The 21,810-nt window shown below is 40.5% G+C and overlaps 1 protein-coding gene across 8 annotated transcripts in view; it reads left to right on the forward strand.

Moving 5' to 3' along the window:
* Positions 1–21,810, forward strand: part of SRGAP2 (SLIT-ROBO Rho GTPase activating protein 2) — a 218,487-nt gene that overhangs the window by 158,385 nt on the left and 38,292 nt on the right. For all 8 annotated transcript variants that reach the window (XM_039534418.1, XM_039534420.1, XM_039534421.1 and 5 more), the window contains 5 exons: positions 1,653–1,850; positions 9,766–9,850; positions 14,713–14,740; positions 16,720–16,750; positions 20,656–20,716. In XM_039534418.1, the coding sequence (XP_039390352.1) occupies positions 1,653–1,850; positions 9,766–9,850; positions 14,713–14,740; positions 16,720–16,750; positions 20,656–20,716 (403 nt within the window). The remainder of the gene's footprint in view (positions 1–1,652; positions 1,851–9,765; positions 9,851–14,712; positions 14,741–16,719; positions 16,751–20,655; positions 20,717–21,810) is intronic.

The raw sequence follows: 21,810 nt of genomic DNA on the forward strand, positions 1-21,810 counted from the left end.
TGCTTACATGGCAGTTACTAGATTTTTGTGTGTAATATTGATACTATACTCTTAATAAGGAAAAAATGATGGTACTTGAAATATCTGTTCAGTTGTTTTTTAAAAAAACCTAGAAACTATAATCAGGTATTACTTTCTGATATTCAAGTCCATCTCCTGTTCCATTTGGGCATAGATGGCGTGGGGCGGACAGGAATTAAGTAAGTAATTAAGTAAGCTGATTTAGGGTTCAGTGCTTGTGATCAATAAGTTGCTATCAGATTCTCTAAGTGAAGTATACCTTTTCTCCTTCCATTGTCTGCTATTTTAGACAGACACTTAAATGCCAGCAGATGGGAAATGGGTTTGTATGAAAAAGCTGGAGGCAGAGTGAGATTCTTTCAGTCCTTACTGTGGAGTGTTTGCGGTGAATTGGTTAAATTGGTTGTGCCTGTGTAGAAGGGCAGGTTTTGGTACCTCTTGTAAATAGCAATTCGGCTCTTGCCAAGTTGGGTGGCTACACATTTGGCACCTACTCCTTCACTGCCTGATGTCTGTTCATTGACTGTGCACAGATGTAGATGACCGTGCAAGGTGCAAAGCAGGGAAGAAACGAACAGTGTTTTTTTGAAGATAAAGTGAATCTCTTTTGAAAAGGAGATAGAGGGAAATCAGCCTTTGGATCATATCTGCACAGTGAGGCGCTCCCCCTCTTCTGTGCTGCCTGTTTCCCTCCCCTCCTAACCCTAAGCATTCATCCCATCAAGGTTTAGTATCTTTCTCAGTCTCTTTGACCTGAAAGGATTAAATGGATGGCATTGCATGGGGAGCCCCTCAGAATATCCAATGCATACCTCCAGCCCCCCTGTAATTTATCATCCTGTTTGTGCGGTCCCTTTATAGACCCCAAGCAAGGAAGACACTTTTTCAGTAAAAGACTTGGCAAATTACAAGGAGGTCTTACTTTAGTGCAGTGTTTTTTTTGTTTTGAAGCCCAATAGATTTAGTGACATGAATAAAATGATTCTGAGCCTTCCACCTTTCCCGCAACACTTCTCTTTGCTATATGGGCAGATTCCCCTATTTCCCCTGCACCAGGGCACTGGAATAAAACTTTCCTTACCGCAGGGTTTGTACAGCATACAGCAGGGGTTGGCAACCTTTCAGAAGTGGTGTGCCAAGTCTTCATTTATTCACTCTAATGTAAGGTTTCGCGTGCCAGTAATACATTTTAACATCTTGAGAAGGTCTCTTTCTATGTCTATAATATATAACTAAACTATTGCTGTATGTAAAGTAAATAAGGTTTTTTAAATGTTTAAGAAGCTTTATTTAAAATTAAATTAAAATGCAGAGCCCCCAGACCAGTGGCCAGGACCTGGGCAGTGTGAGTGCCACTGAAAATCAGCTCGCGTGCCGCCTTAGGCACTCGTGCCATAGGTTGCCTACCCCTGGCATACAGCAATGCAGATTTATTTTGCTGCTAGCTGGTTGTTTACGTGGACTGTGCTCTGTTAATTAGCAGAGCTTGTACTGTGGTTACGGCCCATAGGACTCAAAGGAAGTCATATTAATAAAATGTTCTGGGACATTGATCCTCTGTTTTTCACCTGCTGATTGTCATCTTTATTTATTTTTTTTAATTTAACGCCTCTTTGTCCTTGCTGAGGCAGGTTAAGAAAACTATGGAAGCCACACTGCAGACTATCCAAGACATAGTCACAATTGAGGACTTTGATGTCTCTGACTGCTTCCAGTACAGCAACTCCATGGAATCTGTCAAATCCACAGTCTCTGAAACTTTCATGAGCAAGCCAAGCATTGCCAAGAGACGGGCCAATCAGCAAGAGACTGAGCAGTTCTACTTCACGGTAAGGGATTTGACTTGCAAGGTGTTCACAATGACAAGAAGCTCTCAGGAACATTTGAGATACTGCATTCATTGCCCCGTTATAGACACCCATGACTGTATTCTTGTTCTCTTGAGTTTTCCTGTTTAATCTCCAGGGACAATTTTTTAATTTTTATAGGAAGCCATTTGAATCCACTTCTTAGTAATGTTGGATAGCTCTTCCTGAAACTAGGAGATCTGCTTATTACCAGGTTTACTCTTCACAGAGGAAATTAAAATGGAACAGAGAGAGCCCCGGGTTAGTCTTGGTTTGAAAGAATTTAAAGGGACAGTATTTTAATAATTTTTTAATTTTGATAACACATGCTTAATGAGTTTAGCTATACTTTGCCTTCCCCCAGTAGGTAAACACTGACAACTTTGATTTGCTTTGTTGCTAATGCAGAAAATGCCACTGTGGCTCAGTTGTTACTCTTTTCTCAACCCCGGCATCATACTATAGGCTCCAGTCCAGTAGCAGCATGTGGACAGAGAGCACCCAATGGAGGCCCATGAGGTCATGTCAACTCTGCATAGGTGCAGCGAGTGGCCTGCATGCTGCAGTTGCAGGATCAGGGCATTAGATTCATAATCAGGACCTTGCACTGTTCCTGACAAAATGATCTGCTGTAGATCCACGAGAAAGGAAAATTAGTGTGTTTCTGGTTTATTCTTGCTGCAGCCAGAGCTGGGTTTGTTTTTTAAAAAACAAATTATGAAATTTTGTTTTTAGATTTTTTTGTTTGTTTAAAAAAAACATACAAGTACTTTGTCTACTGAATAGAATTTTTAGCATTTGGATTGTAATATGGCCAGGTGGGTAAAATCTGGTCTCTCTCATCTGCCTACAGTAGAGCTGAAAGGACAGAGCTTAAAATTGGGAAGGGAATTTACCCAAGTGAGCGCACAGATTTGGTCTTCAGGGAAAATGTAGGTCACTCAAAGTAAAACTTCCAAGTTTCTTCTAGATTTACTACCTTTCAGACCAGCATGTATTTTTCCCTTTAGTTGTGATCACTTAAGTTGAGCTGCTGCATCATTTAATATTTCCAAAATATATTCTTCCAAAAAGCAGATGAAAACCAAACCTGTAAAATTCATTACTCTGACCTCCTTTTGAGAGCCTACTGCTATATTTAAAGCTTTCCTATTCCCCTTACAAGAATGGTGTTGCTTATTAAAATTGTGAAGTTCTGTGCAAATTACATTGGTTGACAGGATGGTTTTTGTCAGGTCTTGTCTAATAGTAAACTCTCTGATAAACTATCATCCCTTAGACAAGCACTCCAAATGCTTAAAAATAATGCGTTAAATGTAAAAGTATACTTCTAAGGTGAAACTGTCAGTTAGCAAAAAGTGGGCAGGTGAATTGATACAATTAAGAAGCAATTGACTAGCCTGCTTGTGATTATGGAACTAGAAAAAACGATATCTTAAATTGAATTTCAGGTATTCCCTCTAGAGAGAGCAGATGCTGTATGTGTAAATATGCACGTGCTCATAGTTAGTTTACTGTGATTTTTATCTATGCACGGTACTTTTCCATTTCGTAATGTTAATATCCTGCTCCCATGCAGCCAGTCCCAGAAGGATTGTAGGGCTGTCTCCAAGAAATGAAGGTGCTATTTATCATGTCATATGCAACCATGATAAAATAACTGGGAACTGAATGAGGCTGATGTATGAAGAACCCTGTAAACAGTCAAAGCAGATACTTTATTGATTTTTTTTATTGGACAGACTTATAAATATCCTTAAGAATTCCAGACTTTGAATCTGTAAAGATCGGTTGTTTCCTCATGCATAGAAATGAGCTGATAAGCATTAAAGAGAACTAGGACAAAGCCATGGTAAATGCAGTATTGTTAGGAGAGCGAGAGAACCAAAATACACAGACCTTTTAAGGTACAGAACAGACCTGTGTAAAGGAAAGACACTATCTCCTCTCATTTCATATACTTCTGTATTGCAGATCAAATGTGATGCATATACAAACACATGCACCGTGTGTGTGTGTGTGTGCGCACGCGCATATACACACATGCACAATGCTCACTGGAAGATAACAAGAAACAACTTTAATAAGCATCAACATAATCCTTGGTTCCAAATCAGTATTTACATACCATGCTGTTTGCTTTTGAACTTTTCAGCATTCATATACTGTGGTGGTAAGTTCAATATGTAAGAGGGATTGCGTTCAGAAAACAAGTTTAAATGTAGTAGTCTGCGAAGGCTATGAAGGAAGGAGAATGACTCAGTTTTCCCATCTGTAAAATGGGGATTAATTTTGGCTTTATAGTTAATTATAGTAGTTTTAAAAATAATATTAAGTAACACTACAGTGCTTGCTCTCTTCAAAAGCAGCAAAGAATCCTGTGGCACCTTATAGACTAACAGATGTTTTGGAGCATGAGCTTTCGTGGGTGAATACCCACTTCGTCGGATGCAAGTACTTGCATCTGACAAAGTGGGTATTCACCCATGAAAGCTCATGCTCCAAAACGTCTGTTAGTCTATAAGGTGCCACAGGATTCTTTGCTGCTTTTACAGATCCAGGCTAACAAGGCTACCCCTATGATACTTGCTCTCTTCAAAGTGCTTTACAAGAATGAATTAATACAATTTGACAAAACTCATGACATGAGTAAGTATTTCTAATTTAATCAATAAATAATTTTACAGAAATATCATGCTGCTTCTCTCAATGTACACTTTCTCTTTTAATCACTGCCATTAGCACAGTGGTGTGATGATCTGATTTACTCATTGCATTCTGGGAACATTGCTAATTGTGCTGATTGCATCCATGTTGATGTTTTTTAAAAAAAAATAAAGCTGCTCTGCCCAGATTTGAGATGGAGCCAAGGATAAGGGACATGACAGAAACAATTTCCATGTAGTCTCGAAAGCATAACTGTCTGCCTTGGAAGCAAAGCAGGAAGATGTACTCTAGTTTACACTTTGCTCTATTATGCATTCCACCTGACAGCTGCTTCCTGCTGGAAAAATTTAAACAAGCTCAGGGTGGGGGAGGGTATTAAAGGTGCGTGGATGTGGGGAAGACAGCCATTGCAATGCATACACCGTCACTAGTTAACAGACCCTCCTTTCTGAGGTCTTTGCAATATGGAAATTGTATTGTTACTGCCGTCTTTCTTTGTCCTCTTGCGTCTGATTGTACTTAGATTAAATCCAGGCCAGAAATTAAATCATGTGGAGTTCACGCATACTTTTGTGGTGTTTGTTTTTGCTGTTTGAAACAGAATGCTGCTGGATCTTCATAATTCATGAAGAAAAACCTGCAGGTTTGATTTTAAATGGACATCTTTTTTATGTGTGTGCTCCTGGAAGGTGGCAGGCTCCAGAAGGTTGGATTTAGTGTAATATGAAGAGGATATGAAATACCAGTAATCAGTAGGAACCATTGTTTTCTTTATAGCAGTAATAGAACTGTGCACTGGGCACAGTGTTCCTAATGTAACTCACAGACACACCTCACAGCCTCAGAGACGCATAATGTATTTCTCTGGAACCCTAAGTGTTCGATAAGGTCTATATACAGGAATCTCTTTTCTTGCCTCTGAAATGCAGCCACTTCTGAAATAAAACAAGGCAGTTCAGAGTGACACCATGCAAATTTAGGGTAGTATGTGACATTCATCACTTCCTACCCTAAATAGTGAGGGGTGTGTGTGTGTGTGTGTGTGTGTGTGTCATATTTCAAGGGGGAATTTTCAGGTAGCATTGCTCAAATTCTGCTTTAGCCAGGAGGCGGGAGCTAAACCCCACCTCCTTTACTCATAAGTTACTTTAATGACCTCAACTGGCCAGGAGAAAATTTTGTTTCCTTCATGAGATGGCACCTCCAGTGTCGCATATGGAGCACCCTGTGTTCTACAGAAATATCATCAAGTGCAGGCCACCTTCAGCTCTGCTTTGATTGCATGCCTTAGATAGTATGGCTATTTTTAAAGCAGTTCTTTCAGATTGTGTCCTGTCTGCCTTTTCTGCAGCATGGGGCACGGGTCACTTGAGGTTTAAGCTAGTGTAGATTCTTTGTAACCTGAAGTCTTTAAATCATCATTCGAGGACTTCAGTAACTCAGCCAGAGGTTATGGGTCTATTATGAGAGTGGGTGTGGCCAGCAATGAGAACTAGGACAAAGCCATGGTGGTTGCAGTACTGTTAGAGGAGAGAGAGAAACAAAATACATAGGTGTTTTAAGGTACAGAACAGACCCATGTAAAGGAAGTACACCTTTCTCCTCTCATTTCATACACTTCTGTATTGCAGATATGTGGGGCATATGTACATAGGTCTCTTCTGGCCTTAAAATCTGAGTGTCTGTGTGCAGCTCCTCAGGAGCAAGGATTCATGGTCAAATGGGATCCAGGAGGGCAATCTTGTACCTCATTATCAAATGGTTATTTGTTTTAATGGGATCTTGACTGACAGCAGGAAGTAAACCATTGACCTATTACCAGTCCTGCAACAAAAGGTTTCTCTAATCACTGCACATCCTAGCCCAGTAATGCTTTGGCATCTTGTTCTTCCACATCTCCGTGAGGTGCACTGACTTTACAGACAGACTGAATCTTCATTTTGATCTTCAATTTCTCATTATTTTAAGTCTTCTTTTTTCTCAAGATCTGCTGATGTCTCATGGGAGATTTCTTAAAATCCATTCATTACAGAGGGCTTTATATTGTTGATTACTTCCCTTTGACCACAGTGTTCTGTGTGGTGTGTGCGTTTGGTAACTGGGGATACTCTCATGCAAACAGTGTTTGTCTATTAGAAAGTCATGAACTTGTACTGCTGATTTAATGATATGTGTTGGGTAATAACATAATTAGCTGATATGAAGAGTGCTGATACCAGATGTTTAAGAGCCTGCTGTCAAGTAAGGAATAAGCAGAAGACCAGATAGAATTTCAGAGAAACACCGATCCTATTTTCGTGCAAATAACCATCCGTGTGGCCTATCCAGATCAGTATTTAATATCCCTAGCTGAATAATAAATAGGATAAAGAGACGAAAATTGCGTGTTAAAGCAGAATTGTGTCTGAGGATATTTATCAATTTTGCCATTAGAAGTCAGTGATTCTTTAATACTATCTGTACGTCCCTACAGATGGCATCCTTTTATATTCTTCGTCAATATGCAAAGAGATGCAGCCAAGAAATACAGTAATGCAATTCCATCAAGGTGGTTCATAAACCGTGAGACAGTAACTGAAACATTTTGTAACAAGAACAAAGATGAAACTTCATTACATGCTTTAGTTTTATAGTATGGAATTAAAACGTGTATTTGATTTGTTGGTTTTTCTTTTGTTCCATAGGCCAAAAAATTTGTACACATTTCCAATGTTCTGCCTAACTAGAAGGAATAGAACTGTCACTTCAGCTGTGGGGGAACGGATGGTTCAGTGGATTGGTAGTGGGGAAGAACATATCACAGCTATGCCACTGATTTGTTTTCTCATCCAGAATGGTGGTAGTTTAAAATCTGTAGATCTTGGGTGCTTTCATTTCAGCTCCTAGTGGACATGCTAACACCCCACACAAAGGATTAGTCCTCTTGTTGGTTCTCTAAGCCTGGAGGCCAAGAAGCGAAGGGGTCATGGAGACTGAATGGCCCTTACACCTAGAGGTGGTCCCTCCCTGAGGGGAATGGTATCTTCACAGGCCATTGTGAGCAAACGTTGACTTGCTGTTGTCCTTTGCGTACTTGGTCCATGAAAAAATAAGAGTTCAGTACGTAGGGCTGCTAATCCGGTATCTCTTCGCAGAACAAAACATACAGGTTTTTTAAAAAATGTGGGCTAAGGGGAGGGGGAAGCAAACTAGTAATCCTGGTGGAAATTTTTGAATTCACTCTATTGTTTCAAATATACAGCTTGTTTCCTTGCTGTAAGTTGAAATGTAAAAAGCCTCTGACTCAACTCCCTCCTCCCCATCTCACCACAACAATAACTAATATAAAAATAAAACCAATAAACTATACATTGGACAAAGGAAAACACGTGCATTTGGTTTTTGGCCTGAATAACAATGAAAATCCAGTTTCTCTTGGGTGTTCATTATAATGTCAGAAGGTGCCAGGCTATAGTGAATGCAGAAGTAAAGCAAGAATGAAATAGTCTTACTCTGTCTATACTTCAGAAAGAAGCTTAGGTCTCTGGGGAAGCAAGTTTATTTGTGGATCTTTAAACTTTTGATTTACCCATTGTTGGCCACATCTTGCAATGTTTTGCACCTATTCAGCTCTCCTTGAGTTCAGAATCAGACTTATCTCCCATCCCAACTCCCTGGAGCATGAAATGCAATATCATTTGGCCGTTTTGCATGAGATACGCAGGGACAAAGCCGCAACCTGGTTGTCTGTCAAAACTTGAGTGAAATTGTCTAGATCTGAATAGATGGATGCGATTCTTTTAACGTGAATGATTAGAATGAAAGAAGCAGCCTATGGTTGGAATAGATTTGGACAGATTCTGGGAGGAAATATACAGTCAGCACTAAACTTTGGTACAAGGTTCTTTTGAAGGTTCTGAAATGTTTGGTTAACTTTAATTTTTAATTTATTTTTCCACTGACTTCGATGCTTCCTGCTTTCATCCAGGACCAAAGCTGTTGATGTACCAGCCCGCAACAAAGCCATAAATGCTGCGAATCTCCCAAGAAACTTAGTTTTGATGAAATTCCTACTCCGGTTGTTCAGACTCAGGAGCAGCATCCTGATTTTTGGCCGCTAATTAAAACCCAAATGCCAGTCTTCTTTGTGACTGACTTGTCTCTAGAAACTAACAGTCAGCGGCCCCACAACATGGTGCTTCTGGGCTCCTAAGTAGTTTTATTTTCCCTTGATACTGTCTACGTATCTTGTTCCATGATTCTTCTCACCCTTTAAGTATATTTATAGCGTGCCCATTGTTATGACCCACACAAGACCAACAGAGTAAAATAGCACTTTAAATTAAGACACCCTTTGTATTTCAAGGAGCTTAGTCTAAATTTGACACTACAAAGCTAGAGTGAAAGACAGTGGATAGAAATGAGGTAAGATGGGGACAAGAGTTGGAATAATTTATCATAGGATATTGTCTTCACTTGAGCTTGCTTTCTATTGGTTCCATTTTTGAAATGTTGTAGTGTATTATATGACAAAGTTGTGTTCGTCACTAATATTTGAGCAAAAGATTATAAATGCTTAACCTTTTCCAACTGTAAACTTGACACTGATTTTCTATACAGCACTCTGTACACTTGCATGTTAGCAATGAAGAAAAATGTATTGTCCTCCAGAATAAGTGATGAAACAGCTTATAAATCTCTTCTGAAGAGCTGGGAAAATCTATCCACCTCAAGAGAAACAAATAGAGATTGGTCTGTGATATTTTAGCTTGAGATGAGCAGAGCAAATGTCATCTTTGTTGGGTTTTTTCCTTTCCTTATTGTGTATTCAGAATAGAGGCAGATGTAGTATCTGACGAGTAAAGTGGGGGTGAGAGAGGTTAAGTGAGAGAATAAGCACAGTAGCAGCCTTTTAGTTTGTTAAAACAGATTGTTCATTCAGTTGTTGGTGACATGATGGAAGTGCATTTCTGTCCCTCTCTCTGTCTAGAGAGCAGGGTGTAAGACAGCCACTTAAATGTCTCGGACATGCCAAGCATTCAGCTGCGAGTCAGTCCATATCTAGACTGGGGCAAGAGAAATGAGATGGCAGATTGCTAGGGTATGGGCTGAGACTCCGATATTCGTCCTTCTCGCTATAGAGTTGAGTAACTATAGTTCACAACTGTATGCGGAGTCCAGCAGACCAAAGGTTGTCATCTGAGAAATAAACACCCCTTGATGGTCTTGCTTTTCTCTTTCACCCCAACAGAAAATGAAGGAGTACCTGGAAGGCAGGAACCTGATCACTAAGCTCCAGGCCAAGCATGACCTTCTTCAGAAGACACTGGGAGAAAGTGAGTCTGGGACCCACTTGTCGCTGCATTAGACAGTCATCTGTAGTTATTAAATTAGTCAGCTGACTGAGCGTAACTGTCCTAGATTACCAATGCTAAGTGGACATATTCATGTTTTATGAATTTATTTTTCCAGCTTGCTTGGTGCAGCACTATGAGTGCTTGAGTAATTGTGAAAGGCAAATGCAAATACTTAATGAGGTGCTAATGTGCCTCATCTGTTTGTTTAAATGAAGCATGTGCCCACTCAGGGCCCCCCCTCCATTAATAATCTGAATAGAGGTAAACCTTGTGATTTACTGCTGATCTTAGAAGCATTGCCTCATTAGGGTGGTAGAAAGGTTTGTTTGCATGGTAGATGAGCTGCTTTTCACTTCTGTAGGTTCAATCCAAACCAGGCTAATGCAGAACATGACCTTTATTCGTGGAAATAGACATTTCAGAGGAGACAGAATGTGTTGCCCCTGCATCTACTTGGCACAAAGCAGCAGTCAAGATTGAATGTTCCCACCACTGCTGGCCAAACATACACCTCAAGCAATGCATCCATGTCTGCATGCAAACCTCCCCCACCAGCATTTGTGGAGAGGGTGGATTGGCAGTCTCAATATCTAGTGCAGGGGTAGGCAACCTATGGCACTGTGCGACACTGCTCAACCACCTCCAAGCCTCTCTGCAGGATTGAGCCCTAAGTGAACATTGTTGTTATCTATGTTCAATTTAAAAGGAGCTGTTAACATAAGAACATAAGATAAGAGAGGCCGTACCGGGTCAGACCAAAGGTCCATCTAGCCCAGTATCTGTCTACCGACAGTGGCCAATGCCAGGTGCCCCTGTAAAGCACTCCACATCTGAGAGGTACACTCAATTGCATTAAACCCTTTCTGCAACTGGAGTGAACCTAACAGGCAAAGATCAAGTGATCTCTCTCCTGCCATCCATCTCCATCCTCTGACGAACAGAAGCTAGGGACACCATTCTTACCCATTCTGGCTAATAGCCATTTATGGACTTAGCCACCATGAATGTATCCAGTCCCCTTTTAAACATTGTTATAGTCCTAGCCTTCACAACCTCCTCAGGTAAGGAGTTCCACAAGTTGACTGTGCACTGCATGAAGAAGAACTTCCTTTTATTTGTTTTAAACCTGCTGCCTATTAATTTCATTTGGTGACCCCTAGTTCTTGTATTATGGGAATAAGTAAATAACTTTTCCTTATCCACTTTCTCAACATCACTCATGATTTTATATACCTCTATCATGTCCCCCCTTAGTCTTCTCTTTTCCAAACTGAAGAGTCCTAGCCTCTTTAATCTTTCCTCATATGGGACCCTCTCTAAATCCCTAATCATTTTAGTTGCTCTTTTCTGAACCTTTTCTAGTGCTAGAATACCTTTTTTAGGTGAGGAGACCACATCTGTACACAATATTCGAGATGTGGGCGTACCATGGATTTATATAAGGGCAATAATATATTCCCAGTCTTATTCTCTATCCCCTTTTTAATGATTCCTAACATCCTGTTTGCTTTTTGACCGCCTCTGCACACTGCGTGACATCTTCAGAGAACTATCCACGATAACTCCAAGATCTTTTTCCTGACTCGTTGTAGCTAAATTAGCCCCCATCATGTTGTATGTATAGTTGGGGTTATTTTTTCCAATGTGCATTACTTTACATTTATCCACATTAAATTTCATTTGCCATTTTGTTGCCCAATCACTTAGTTTTGTGAGATCTTTTTGAAGTTCTTCACAATCTGCTTTGGTCTTAACTATCTTGAGTAGTTTAGTGTCATCTGCAAACTTTGCCACCTCACTGTTTACCCCTTTCTCCAGATCATTTATGAATAAATTGAATAGGATTGGTCCCAGGACTGACCCTTGGGGAACACCACTAGTTACCCCTCTCCATTCTGAGAATTTACCATTAATTCCTACCCTTTGTTCCCTGTCCTTTAACCAGTTCTCAGTCCATGAAAGGACCTTTCCTTTTATCCCATGACAGCTTAATTTACGTAAGAGCCTTTGGTGAGGGACCTTGTCAAAGGCTGTCTGGACATCTAAGTACACTATGTCCACGGATCCCCTTGTCCACATGTTTGTTGACCCCTTCAAAGAACTCTAATAGATTAGTAAGACACGATTTCCCTTTACAGAAACCATGTTGACTATTGCTCAAGAGTTTGTTTTTCTATGTGTCTGACAATTTTATTCTTTACTATTGTTTCAACTAATTTGCCCGGTACCAACGTTAGACTTACCGGTCTGTAATTGCCGGGATCACCCCTAGAGCCCTTTTTAAATATTGGCGTTACATTAGCTAACTTCCAGTCATTGGGTACCGAAGCCGATTTAAAGGACAGGTTACAAACCTTAGTTAATAGTTCCGCAACTTCACATTTGAGTTCTTTCAGAACTCTTGGGTGAATGCCATCTGGTCCCGGGGTGGCAAGGTTCTTTTGAAGGTTCTGAAATGTTTAGTGCTGACTGAAATGGCATGCGAGCTGATTTTCAGTGGCATTTAATTTCATTTAAAATTTCAGTGGCACTCACACTGCCCAGGCCTGGCCACCGGTCCGGGGGGCTCTGCATTTCAATTTAATTTTAAATGAAGCTTCTTAAACATTTTAAAAGCCTTATTTACTTTACATATAACAATGGTTTAGTTATATATTATAGACTTTGAGAAAGAGACCTTCTAAAAACGTTAAAATGTATTGCTGGTACGCGATACCTTAAATTAGAGTGAATAAATGAAGACTCTCGGCACAGCACTTCTGAAACGTTGCCGACCTCTGATCTAGTCTGACTCATAGAATCTTACATTTACATGATAGCAGGGCCTGCTCCTCTTTGCTAGGTATCTGAATTGAAGGCCGCAAAGTTTATAGTGCGCAAGTTGTCTTCTGGATGAGAATTTAAACAGTGCGCACGTTGTAAAGTGTTTGCTTTCAGGATAAAAATGTTCTTTCTCTTCTCTTCTCTTCCCCCCCCCCCCCCCCAAAGAAAAAGAGCTTCATGTTAATCAGACCAAACCTGTAGGAAGTGAGAAAAGAATATTGAGTTTCCCTGGGGTTGTCCTGGGAAGGGGAATCAGAAATGCTGTTTCCTTAGAGCATTTTTCCACTGTCTCTAAGCATCTCCAAATGACACCCAACCTGCCCCTGTGACTAATCACATTCCTGGTTCATAGCTGACCCCTGCATACCATGACCTCTTTCCTCTTAACCTGCCTGCCCCTTGAACTGATCTCAAGCTGAGGGGCAGAAGGCAGGAGCAAGAGGAATGTTTAATGTGTTGGTTGTATCTCTCTAGATTTAGAGGCCCCTGCTGTTTGTGGTTGCTTTGCTATGCTTGAACTTCTTTGGAGCTGAGCTTGTGAAGGGATCTGGTGCATGTCAGACAGAATGAGCAAGAGCCACTTTAAAAAACAAAAAACAAACAAAAAAACCACACTCACACAAAAACCCTGCTGTTATATGTGAGATCAAAGGAAACCGAGGTGCATTATGCCTCCAATCCAAAGCAAGGAAATCAGTGGGATGAACAGAGCTGGGTGTTCAGCATCCAGCTCCATTTATAAAATGTCACTTAACTAGGAGTGGGTATACTAAACCCTTTCACACATTGCGTCAGTCTCTCTCTAGGAAGTTTTGCCCACTGAAATGCAATGCGCAGCTGTATCTCTCTAGACACTGGGGAGTACGTTTCTATTTTTTTGTTTTTTTTCCTTTAGGTTACATTTTATCACTCCTCTTGCAAATTACCTTAATCTAAAGATGACAGGTTCTGGTAATAAAAATACCAGCAGATTTTCCTTTCGACAAGTAATTGTCTCTGACCGTCTACATTTGTCACTGTAATGTAAGAGCCCCTTGATGTTGCCACAGCCGTGTAATTTATATGTATGAATATTCCATGATGACAGTGAGACAGATGGTTAGGAACTCTGGTTCTGAATAACATTTTTATAAATTATGCACCATTTTGGTTAAATGAGCTTTTACGCAGGGAGGGGAAAGTGGCTCCTCACAATCAACAATTAGCCCTTTTTGTTCACTCTCTTCTATCCAGGATCAGGGAGGCATTAAACTCTGGAGGGGAAAGGAGAGCCAAATCATTAGCTGGTGTAAATCAGCATAGCTGTGATGTTGATTTATGCCACCTGAGGATCTGGCCTGGAATGTTGGGTTATCAAAGGTACTTGCCAAATATTGTCTCCTTTTTTCCTCACTGTGCTATTTTAAAATGCTGCCTGTCTCAGCAGCAGCCATGGTAGCTTGGTCCCCAAATTGCAAACAGAATGAAAGTTAATGGAACGATTTTGCAAATATGATTGCGGAAAATATCATTAAAGCTCTGCTCCTGAAATAGCTAAATGCTAGCACATCAAGCCTGTGGGCTAACAAGTCAGAGAATGTTTTCAATCTTCCTAAGTGGTTTCATAAAGTATAATCTCTTCTCCCTCCTCCCCTCCCCCCGCAGCTCCCTTGGGAAGGAGGAGGAGGGAGAGGTTGAGAAGGCTAGTTTTTTTGGCAGTGGAAGTCAACAATTAGAGTGCAGGGGAACCATTTTCAGATACAATGCTTTCCAGAGAGAGTCTCCTCAGGCAGCTGAAGCTGCTTTCTGCATTTCCTGGTCAGCCATGGAGGAGCCTTGCCAACGGGGATGGGCTTGCATGATCTTCATAGCAGCAGTTCTTGGAGGAAGCAGCCATACTGTCACTCCTTAAAGCTGCTGTTCTCCCTTCCCCTTCCTCCCACTTCCAAGTTAAGGTCTGCATGTTCATCAAAAGCATTTTCCCATTTCTGTTCCCTGGTGCAAGCCTTTATATTTCTTTTTTTTTGTCTCCCTAACAGGTCAAAGGACTGATTGCTCCCTTGCCAGGTAGGTGTGGCTCAAATAAACATTGTTTAAAAGAGAGCCTCTTCCAAAAAGACAACTGACAAAAGGAGTCAGTCACCAACTCAGGACCTGTGTAGATTAGGAAGATGAGGTGGGGTTTGCAAATTTCCTGTTAAGCAACACACATTTAAGCACCATTGCCTTTGTCTGCTCTAGCTTTTAAATTATATCTGACTTCACTAACACCACATTGCTAAACACACCTCATTTTCCTAACCTAGCTGGGGCCCTGGACTCTTCAGGATTTATCCATGTAGAGGGGACAAGAAGCCAAGCAGCATCTTGAAGTGCTTGTGATTGCTTAATAGAGAGGGGGGGGAAGAGAATGGTCATAGAGGCGTTTTCTTCTCCTTGCCCTGCTGACCTCATCTGGCCTGACATGGAATTGGATTGCAGCACATGGAGAGGCAATGAAGAATAAATATTTTGCTGTAACTGATGCCAAGTATCAATCACGGTGCTGTAGAAGTCACCAAATATGTGAAACTCAGCCTCTGATCATGAGGGGTGGGGGGGCTTTCTGTGAAATGTAATATAGTTCTGTTACTCTGAATTTGTTTTTGGGGGCTGTGTTGGCCACAGGGATTGTGCAGTGTGCTGGCTTCTTAAAGTGAGGGTGATTACTGCAGATCTGAAATTATTACTCCATTTTCCCCATTCCTTACAGTAAAGCAGATCTGAAATCATTACTCCATTTTCCCCATTCCTCACAGTAAAGCAGAGCTGACATGTCCTAATTAGGGTCTGACATCTGTAATAATAAAATATTATTCACTGTGAAACAACTTTAAATATCAGAATCATTTTCACCAATAGTCTAAAATATACCTCACTGCCTGTGACAGCTCATGAAATCTGCTTCCTTGCTTTATCTCATTACAGCTCATTCTTTAAAAATAATTTCTGCAAAATGAATGCTATAATTGTGATTCTTAAACGCAATAAAATTGACATACTGAGAATTCAGCAGTCAACTGTCCTGGCAGGCAGTTGGGTGAATGATCCATTAGGTTTTCTCTGTCCTTATCTCCCATGATTCAGTTTTACAGAAAACTAAGAATTTCTGAACCCCAGAAATAAGATAAAAGGACTTTTTTAGCAGAGCAGGCTCAGACCTCCTTCAGATCAGGCACTAATATCCGCCTGCATAAACAGTAATTATGAAGCCATTTGTAATTGTGATCTTGTTATTTGGAAATGGTTTAACTTGGTGTCCATTTTTTATTTTTTTATCACAGGTTATTACAAAGAACGCATTAATATGCTTATATTAACAGCACAGAGGGAAATCAATTTACTTTGTTCTTCCCCTCTCCCTGTGGCTTTAAATCAGTGGTTCTCAAACTTTTGTGCTGGTGACCCCTTTCACATAGCAAACCTCTGAGTGTGACACCCCCCCCCCAATAAATTAAAAACACTTTTTTAAATATATTTAACACCATTCTAAATGCTGGAGGCAAAGCAGGGTTTGGGGTGGAGGCTGACAGCTTGCGACTCCCCATGTAATAACCTTGCGACCCCCTGAAGGGTCCTGACCCCCCAGTTTGAGAACCCCTGCTTTAAATCATCCAGTACAATGGACCTATTTTGGAGAGGTGCTCTCTGAAAATTATAACAAACTTGATTTAGATGAAGGGGTTTATGTACTGGATTTCCATATGGTTGGAAGGAAGAGGTTAAGTACAGGCTTGTGTCAAGGCAGTAGGCTTCCCTGTTCCAGTTTCAGGATTACAGTGCTTTTATGTTAAATCACTTAGTCTTTCCAAAGTTCCTGTGAACTGACAGTGTAGATCATTGAAATTGTTTCCCATATCTGGCTCCTTTCCCCACCAAGACTAATGAGTACAGTTTTTGAAATACCATACAAGCAAGTATTTTGGTTGTCAGTGGTCACCTTGACATTTGCCTGTGTTCTTTCTTCTCCATCTTCCACCGATGGTCCGTTCTGGGCTTCTGATCAGTGGCAGACGCAGCTCTACTATAAGGAAGCAGGTAATAAAGAACTCATTGAAGCATGCAACTCTGTGTGTGGGGCTGGGGGGTTATTTTTGTATCTGTCTCTTGCATAGAGCTTTTTTGTATGTTCTTTTTGAGTGTTTGGGAATGCAAGAACTGAAATGGTAAAAACCTGGATCTTCCATAAACCTTTTGCAGTCACCTTTTTGGGCAATAACAAACTTCATTTTTATGTTTTCTGGTATTTTGAGAAAGATCTGGTGTCCAGAATTCCATACAAGTTTGATGCAGTCCTGTATTCTGAGGCTGTAACTTCTGGACAGGCATTGGTTGAGATATTCAAAACCATCTGTCAGTTTTTGACACGCACCTTCCATTAAATTAATGGCGACTTGGAAATCAGGACTGATATTTTTGTGTTTTGTACAGTGTTGAGTGGATTGTCCATACTAAACCAACAATAATGATATTGGAAGGATGATATTTGGGGGAGGGATAGCTCAGTGGTTTGAGCAGTTACCTGCTAAACCCAGGGGTGTGAGTTCAATCCTTGAGGGGGCCATTTAGGGATCTGGGGCAAAATTCTGTCTGGGGATTGGTCCTGCTTTGAGCAGGGGGTTGGACTAGATGACTTCCTGAGGTCCCTTTCAACCCTGATATTCTGTGGTTCTATGACTTGGAGCTCAGGCATTCCCAATTACTGAACAATTTTGGTTAAAGGCTGATACTGAATCAGCTCAATAACTTAGTTATAATAGTACTTGCCCTTCTATAAAGCCTTCCATCAGAGGGGCTCAAAGCATTTGGCAAACGTTAATGAGTTGTATGACATAGGATAGTATTATCCCCATTTTACATATGGGGAAACTGAGTCAGACCGTAAGTGATTTTCCCCCTTGCCACATAGTGTCTGGAAAAGCTTGGAATAGAACCCAAGCTGCCTGACTCTCAGCTGCTTCTTGAGCCATGCTACCATCTTCCTGCTCATCATGTGGCATCGTTAAACTCTGTCCTATAGTAGTCTTCCTGAAGAACAATAGGTAGGTTAGTTATATGGCTCATATGAGATATACTCTTGTTGAAGAGTAAACTTTCAATCTGTTAACTTGTGACAGAATAGGGTAATGTATTTATCCTACTTCAGTTTATCTTCACCCATGACAGGTGTGTGTGCTTGTGCTTGCATCACTGTCTTCTATGGGTGGAACTATCAGACCTGCTTGTCTGTGACGACATTACCCACTAGCAGCCTACATAAATGATGAGCATGACTGCTGCACTAAGGTTCATAGTCCATGGTTTCCTGCTGACACACATTATTTGTACTACTCATTCTCTTTTTAATTCACATTTCTATTAAATAAAGTTGTAACTGCACGCTGGACATACCTTTCATAATAAAAGGGACTCCAAGGAATTCTAAGGATGCTTTCTTTCTTTTCTGTCCATAATGGATGACTTATTGCCTTTTAAACTATGACATTTTAATAACAAAGGAACTAGATCATGTTTATCCTGGGATAGGAAGGATCTGGAAAAATTTTTTCACATCCAATAGAGACAAGATTTGACTTGAAACATCATTTCATCTGCTCCTCCTTCGGTCCCTTTTTCATTCTTGAGCAATAGCTTACAGAATCTGTCTGCTGACACTTTTCGTTAGCCCGAAAGTAGGTTGCAGTTGCTGTTAGGCATTGTATATAGCAGGATAGCCAGCACCATGCGTGTCTTGTTAGTATGTTGGTAGTTTGAGGGAAAGGCAGACTGTATTTTACATTTTTCTTTCCTATTTAGGAAATTGTAGGCAAGATATGTCCCTTGCTATATTTTGGGCACTGATTATAAGCTACGTTTAAAATCCAGTATGCTGATTTTTTGAAAACCCACTTTCCATGTTACATCTCAAGATTTTTGGCTTTATCATAATTTAGAATGTAGGCTGCTGTGCTGCAGCTAGATGAAAGGTATAGTCTTAGTTATTTTTGGATGCTGGAGAATAGGGGAGAGTTTGTAGAAATATCTGCAGTGAATAAAAGCTATATAAATTGAGTGAAAATCTGAATCTTTATTCTCTAACTGCACATGTAGAGAATTTGCATTTCATGTTTGCAGGCTCTCCTATGCAGAGCTGAATCTTTTGAATACCTTGAACTCATCTGTTGTGGAGATTGTTGCTTTGTTTACACACTAGTAACAGACTTTTTCAACAGAAAGTGAAATAGTTGCATGTCTGATTATTGATAGCCATTCACAGTAGTGTTTGAGGGCTCACAATGTATTCTGTACTTCATTGGAGATGACCTACTATACCCTGTGACTTGAAAACCTAAAACCTGTGCCTCAAATAATCCGCATGAAATCACTTGTGTGTGGCTCTAATAGTTCTTTTGAGTGTGACCTACCAATTTAAATTGCACATCATTCCGAAATTATCTCTTTGAGGACAGAGAATGTGTGTTTCTCTATAAAGTTCATTTGGTGCCTCTCTGAAATGAGCTGTGTAAATCTGTGGTGCTATTTGAATGATTATTAATAAACTCTTTGTCATTCGCCAAGTAAGCTGCAGGTTTCCATAGTGTTTCAAAGCACTGTTGTATTGCAAAGTGTGTCCTCTTATATGGCTTGCAGAAAGCTAGTGCAATCCAGATAATGAGGAGGGAAAATTGTTAATTGCAAAATTACATTGGATGTTTTTCTAAAAGATCTGCTCTGGGAATTACTTTGGGGAAGTTCCCTGGCCTGGGTTATACAGGAGGTCAGACTAGATGATCACAATGGTCCCTTCTGGCATTGGAATCTATGAATTAAAGGAATTCTACAGCTCACTGAAAGGAAAATCACTAAACCTTTTAAAAAATATATTGAATTAAGTAACTTAACTTCTGTGCCTTAGTTGACTCTTTTATAAAATGGGAACAGTAATACACTATCTCACAGATACTGTTGAACTCTAACTGTTTGCAAAGTATTTTGTGATGCTCTGAAGACGGGCTAGAAAAGTGCATTGAACTGTTCGCCTATTACACAACTTCATCGCTGAATTGCTTATGGTGGAAATTGGCAAGCTAGAAAGTGTCATTTACTGTGTTCTGGCCCTGGCCCAAAGAACAGCCTGCACTCCAAGCTGTCATTGTGAACTGGTATTTTTACAGTACTCAGTGCTTAGCCCAAAGGTCAGTGAGCATATGACATATAAAATGTTTTTGCAATAAAATGTCAGGAGCTTGTTCTGCAAAGCCAAAATTTGTCATGTTTGGGATAAAGGGAAATCAATCTGAAAAATGTACAAATATGGAGCCATGAGGGCAGGCTGACTGGAGAGACCTCATCCAGAGGGCCACAACTTTGTGTGGTCATGCGCTGCATGAGATGAAGGGAGGGCATAGTAGGTTTTCTCATGTTCCTTCCCTGGCACCTTGTGCACCAGTTGAGCACAGGCGTTGTGCAGAGTTAGTCATTACAGCAGCACCAACTGGCCTTCTCAAAGAGTGACCTTGGCAAAGCTGGCCAGCCACAGGTAGCTCGTCTGACACCATTGGTATAACATTGCTGCTTCCAGAGGCATTGCATGGAGCTGTGCCCTAAGATGTTAATGCACCCCAATAACGGTCTTCTACACTGAGTCCGGATCAGAATTGGTGATCCTTGGTTTTGACTTGGTGCTTTTTCATTGCACGTAGATATATTTATTCCTGTATAGCTTGGGATGGCAGTTACCATCTCTGCAAAAGGCAGTGTTATGTCTCTAGGATAATTCACAAACCAAATAGTACCTCCTTCAGAGACTGCTTCGGGCCCTGTGGACAGCTCTGTTCCCAGTCCCTGGCAGAAGGTGTATTGCTCCATGAAGTTTTGCTTGTAGATTTCAGAGTTATTTTTTATTTTTCAGTCAGCTCTGTGCTTGACTATTTGTTTTAATTTTTTCTCCCTTGGTTGCTCAGGACTCCAGCCAAGCCATTCCTCTCGTGGTGGAGAGCTGCATACGATTCATTAGCAGACATGGTAAGTTTACTGATAAAGTAATCATTTTTTCAAATACCCCTTAACAGAATAAGGCAGGCAGAACTTTTTAAGGGTGTTTAAACTCATAATGAGGAATCAGAAAACCTAGATTTGGATCCTGCCCCTGAACTCTAGGAAAGTTCACATCCAAATTTCATAACCTGAGTCCATTCATCTCTAATTTAAGTCAATCACATGGCTGCTTCAGTCTGCGGAGTCCCTTGTGTATGTTTAGAGTAGCCTGGTGCAGAACATGTGTTGGAATCCTACAGAAGGCACTACTGAGAACTCACCACTGTCCACTTGGAAGAGTCAGTAGTGTTGCATTATTGTCTGTCCTAAGCATAGGAAGACAGATTGGCTGCTGCAGGTACTTGAGGTGGGGAATGCTTTTGTGTTCAAGTTGCTCCTGTGTCTTTATCTCCTTTCTTGTCATGTAACCTCTTCTTCCCCTTGTCCCCACCAATATCTGTCTTGTCTACTTACAACTCCTCCCTGCCTGGAGTTCTGAGCTATTCTCCTTACCCACAATATTCAAGTGACCCTTCAGGGGAGCTGAGGTGCAGATTTATTTGCTTGGATAAAGGATAAATGTAGCATTTTAAGATATACATCTTCCATACATTTTATTCTAAGTTGTGTGTGTTTTAAATTAAATGTTTAATAGCAGTATGAACGACTGCTAGTCAATAAGCTTGTATAGTGATGGGGTTTGTTTTCATCTAACCAATACACAGAGCCAGAGAATAGGTTCAGTTGTACTTTCCTCTTGTTTTAATCACTATTGCACGTTGGAAACTATTGTGTAGGTTCTCCCCACTTTTTCCCTCTTGGAGTACTACATAAAATATATGCTAAAGAAAGCACAGTTTGGGATTAGACACGTGTTCTTCTCGTACAAATCCATGTCAAAGGAGAGTTATAAAGAATTGATGGCTAGACCCTTTAAAGTTCAGTTCTGTAACATGGTTATTACCTCTTACATCTGAATTGATGCTTTTGAATAAAGATTTCCCTGTAGATAGTGGATTGATTCCATTTTCATTCTCAGTTTGCTGCATTTTGGTATATATTTATTTTCATTGTGCAATGTG

Source organism: Mauremys reevesii, linkage group 4 (genome assembly GCF_016161935.1).
Source record: "Mauremys reevesii isolate NIE-2019 linkage group 4, ASM1616193v1, whole genome shotgun sequence".
Lineage (NCBI taxonomy): Eukaryota > Metazoa > Chordata > Testudines > Geoemydidae > Mauremys > Mauremys reevesii.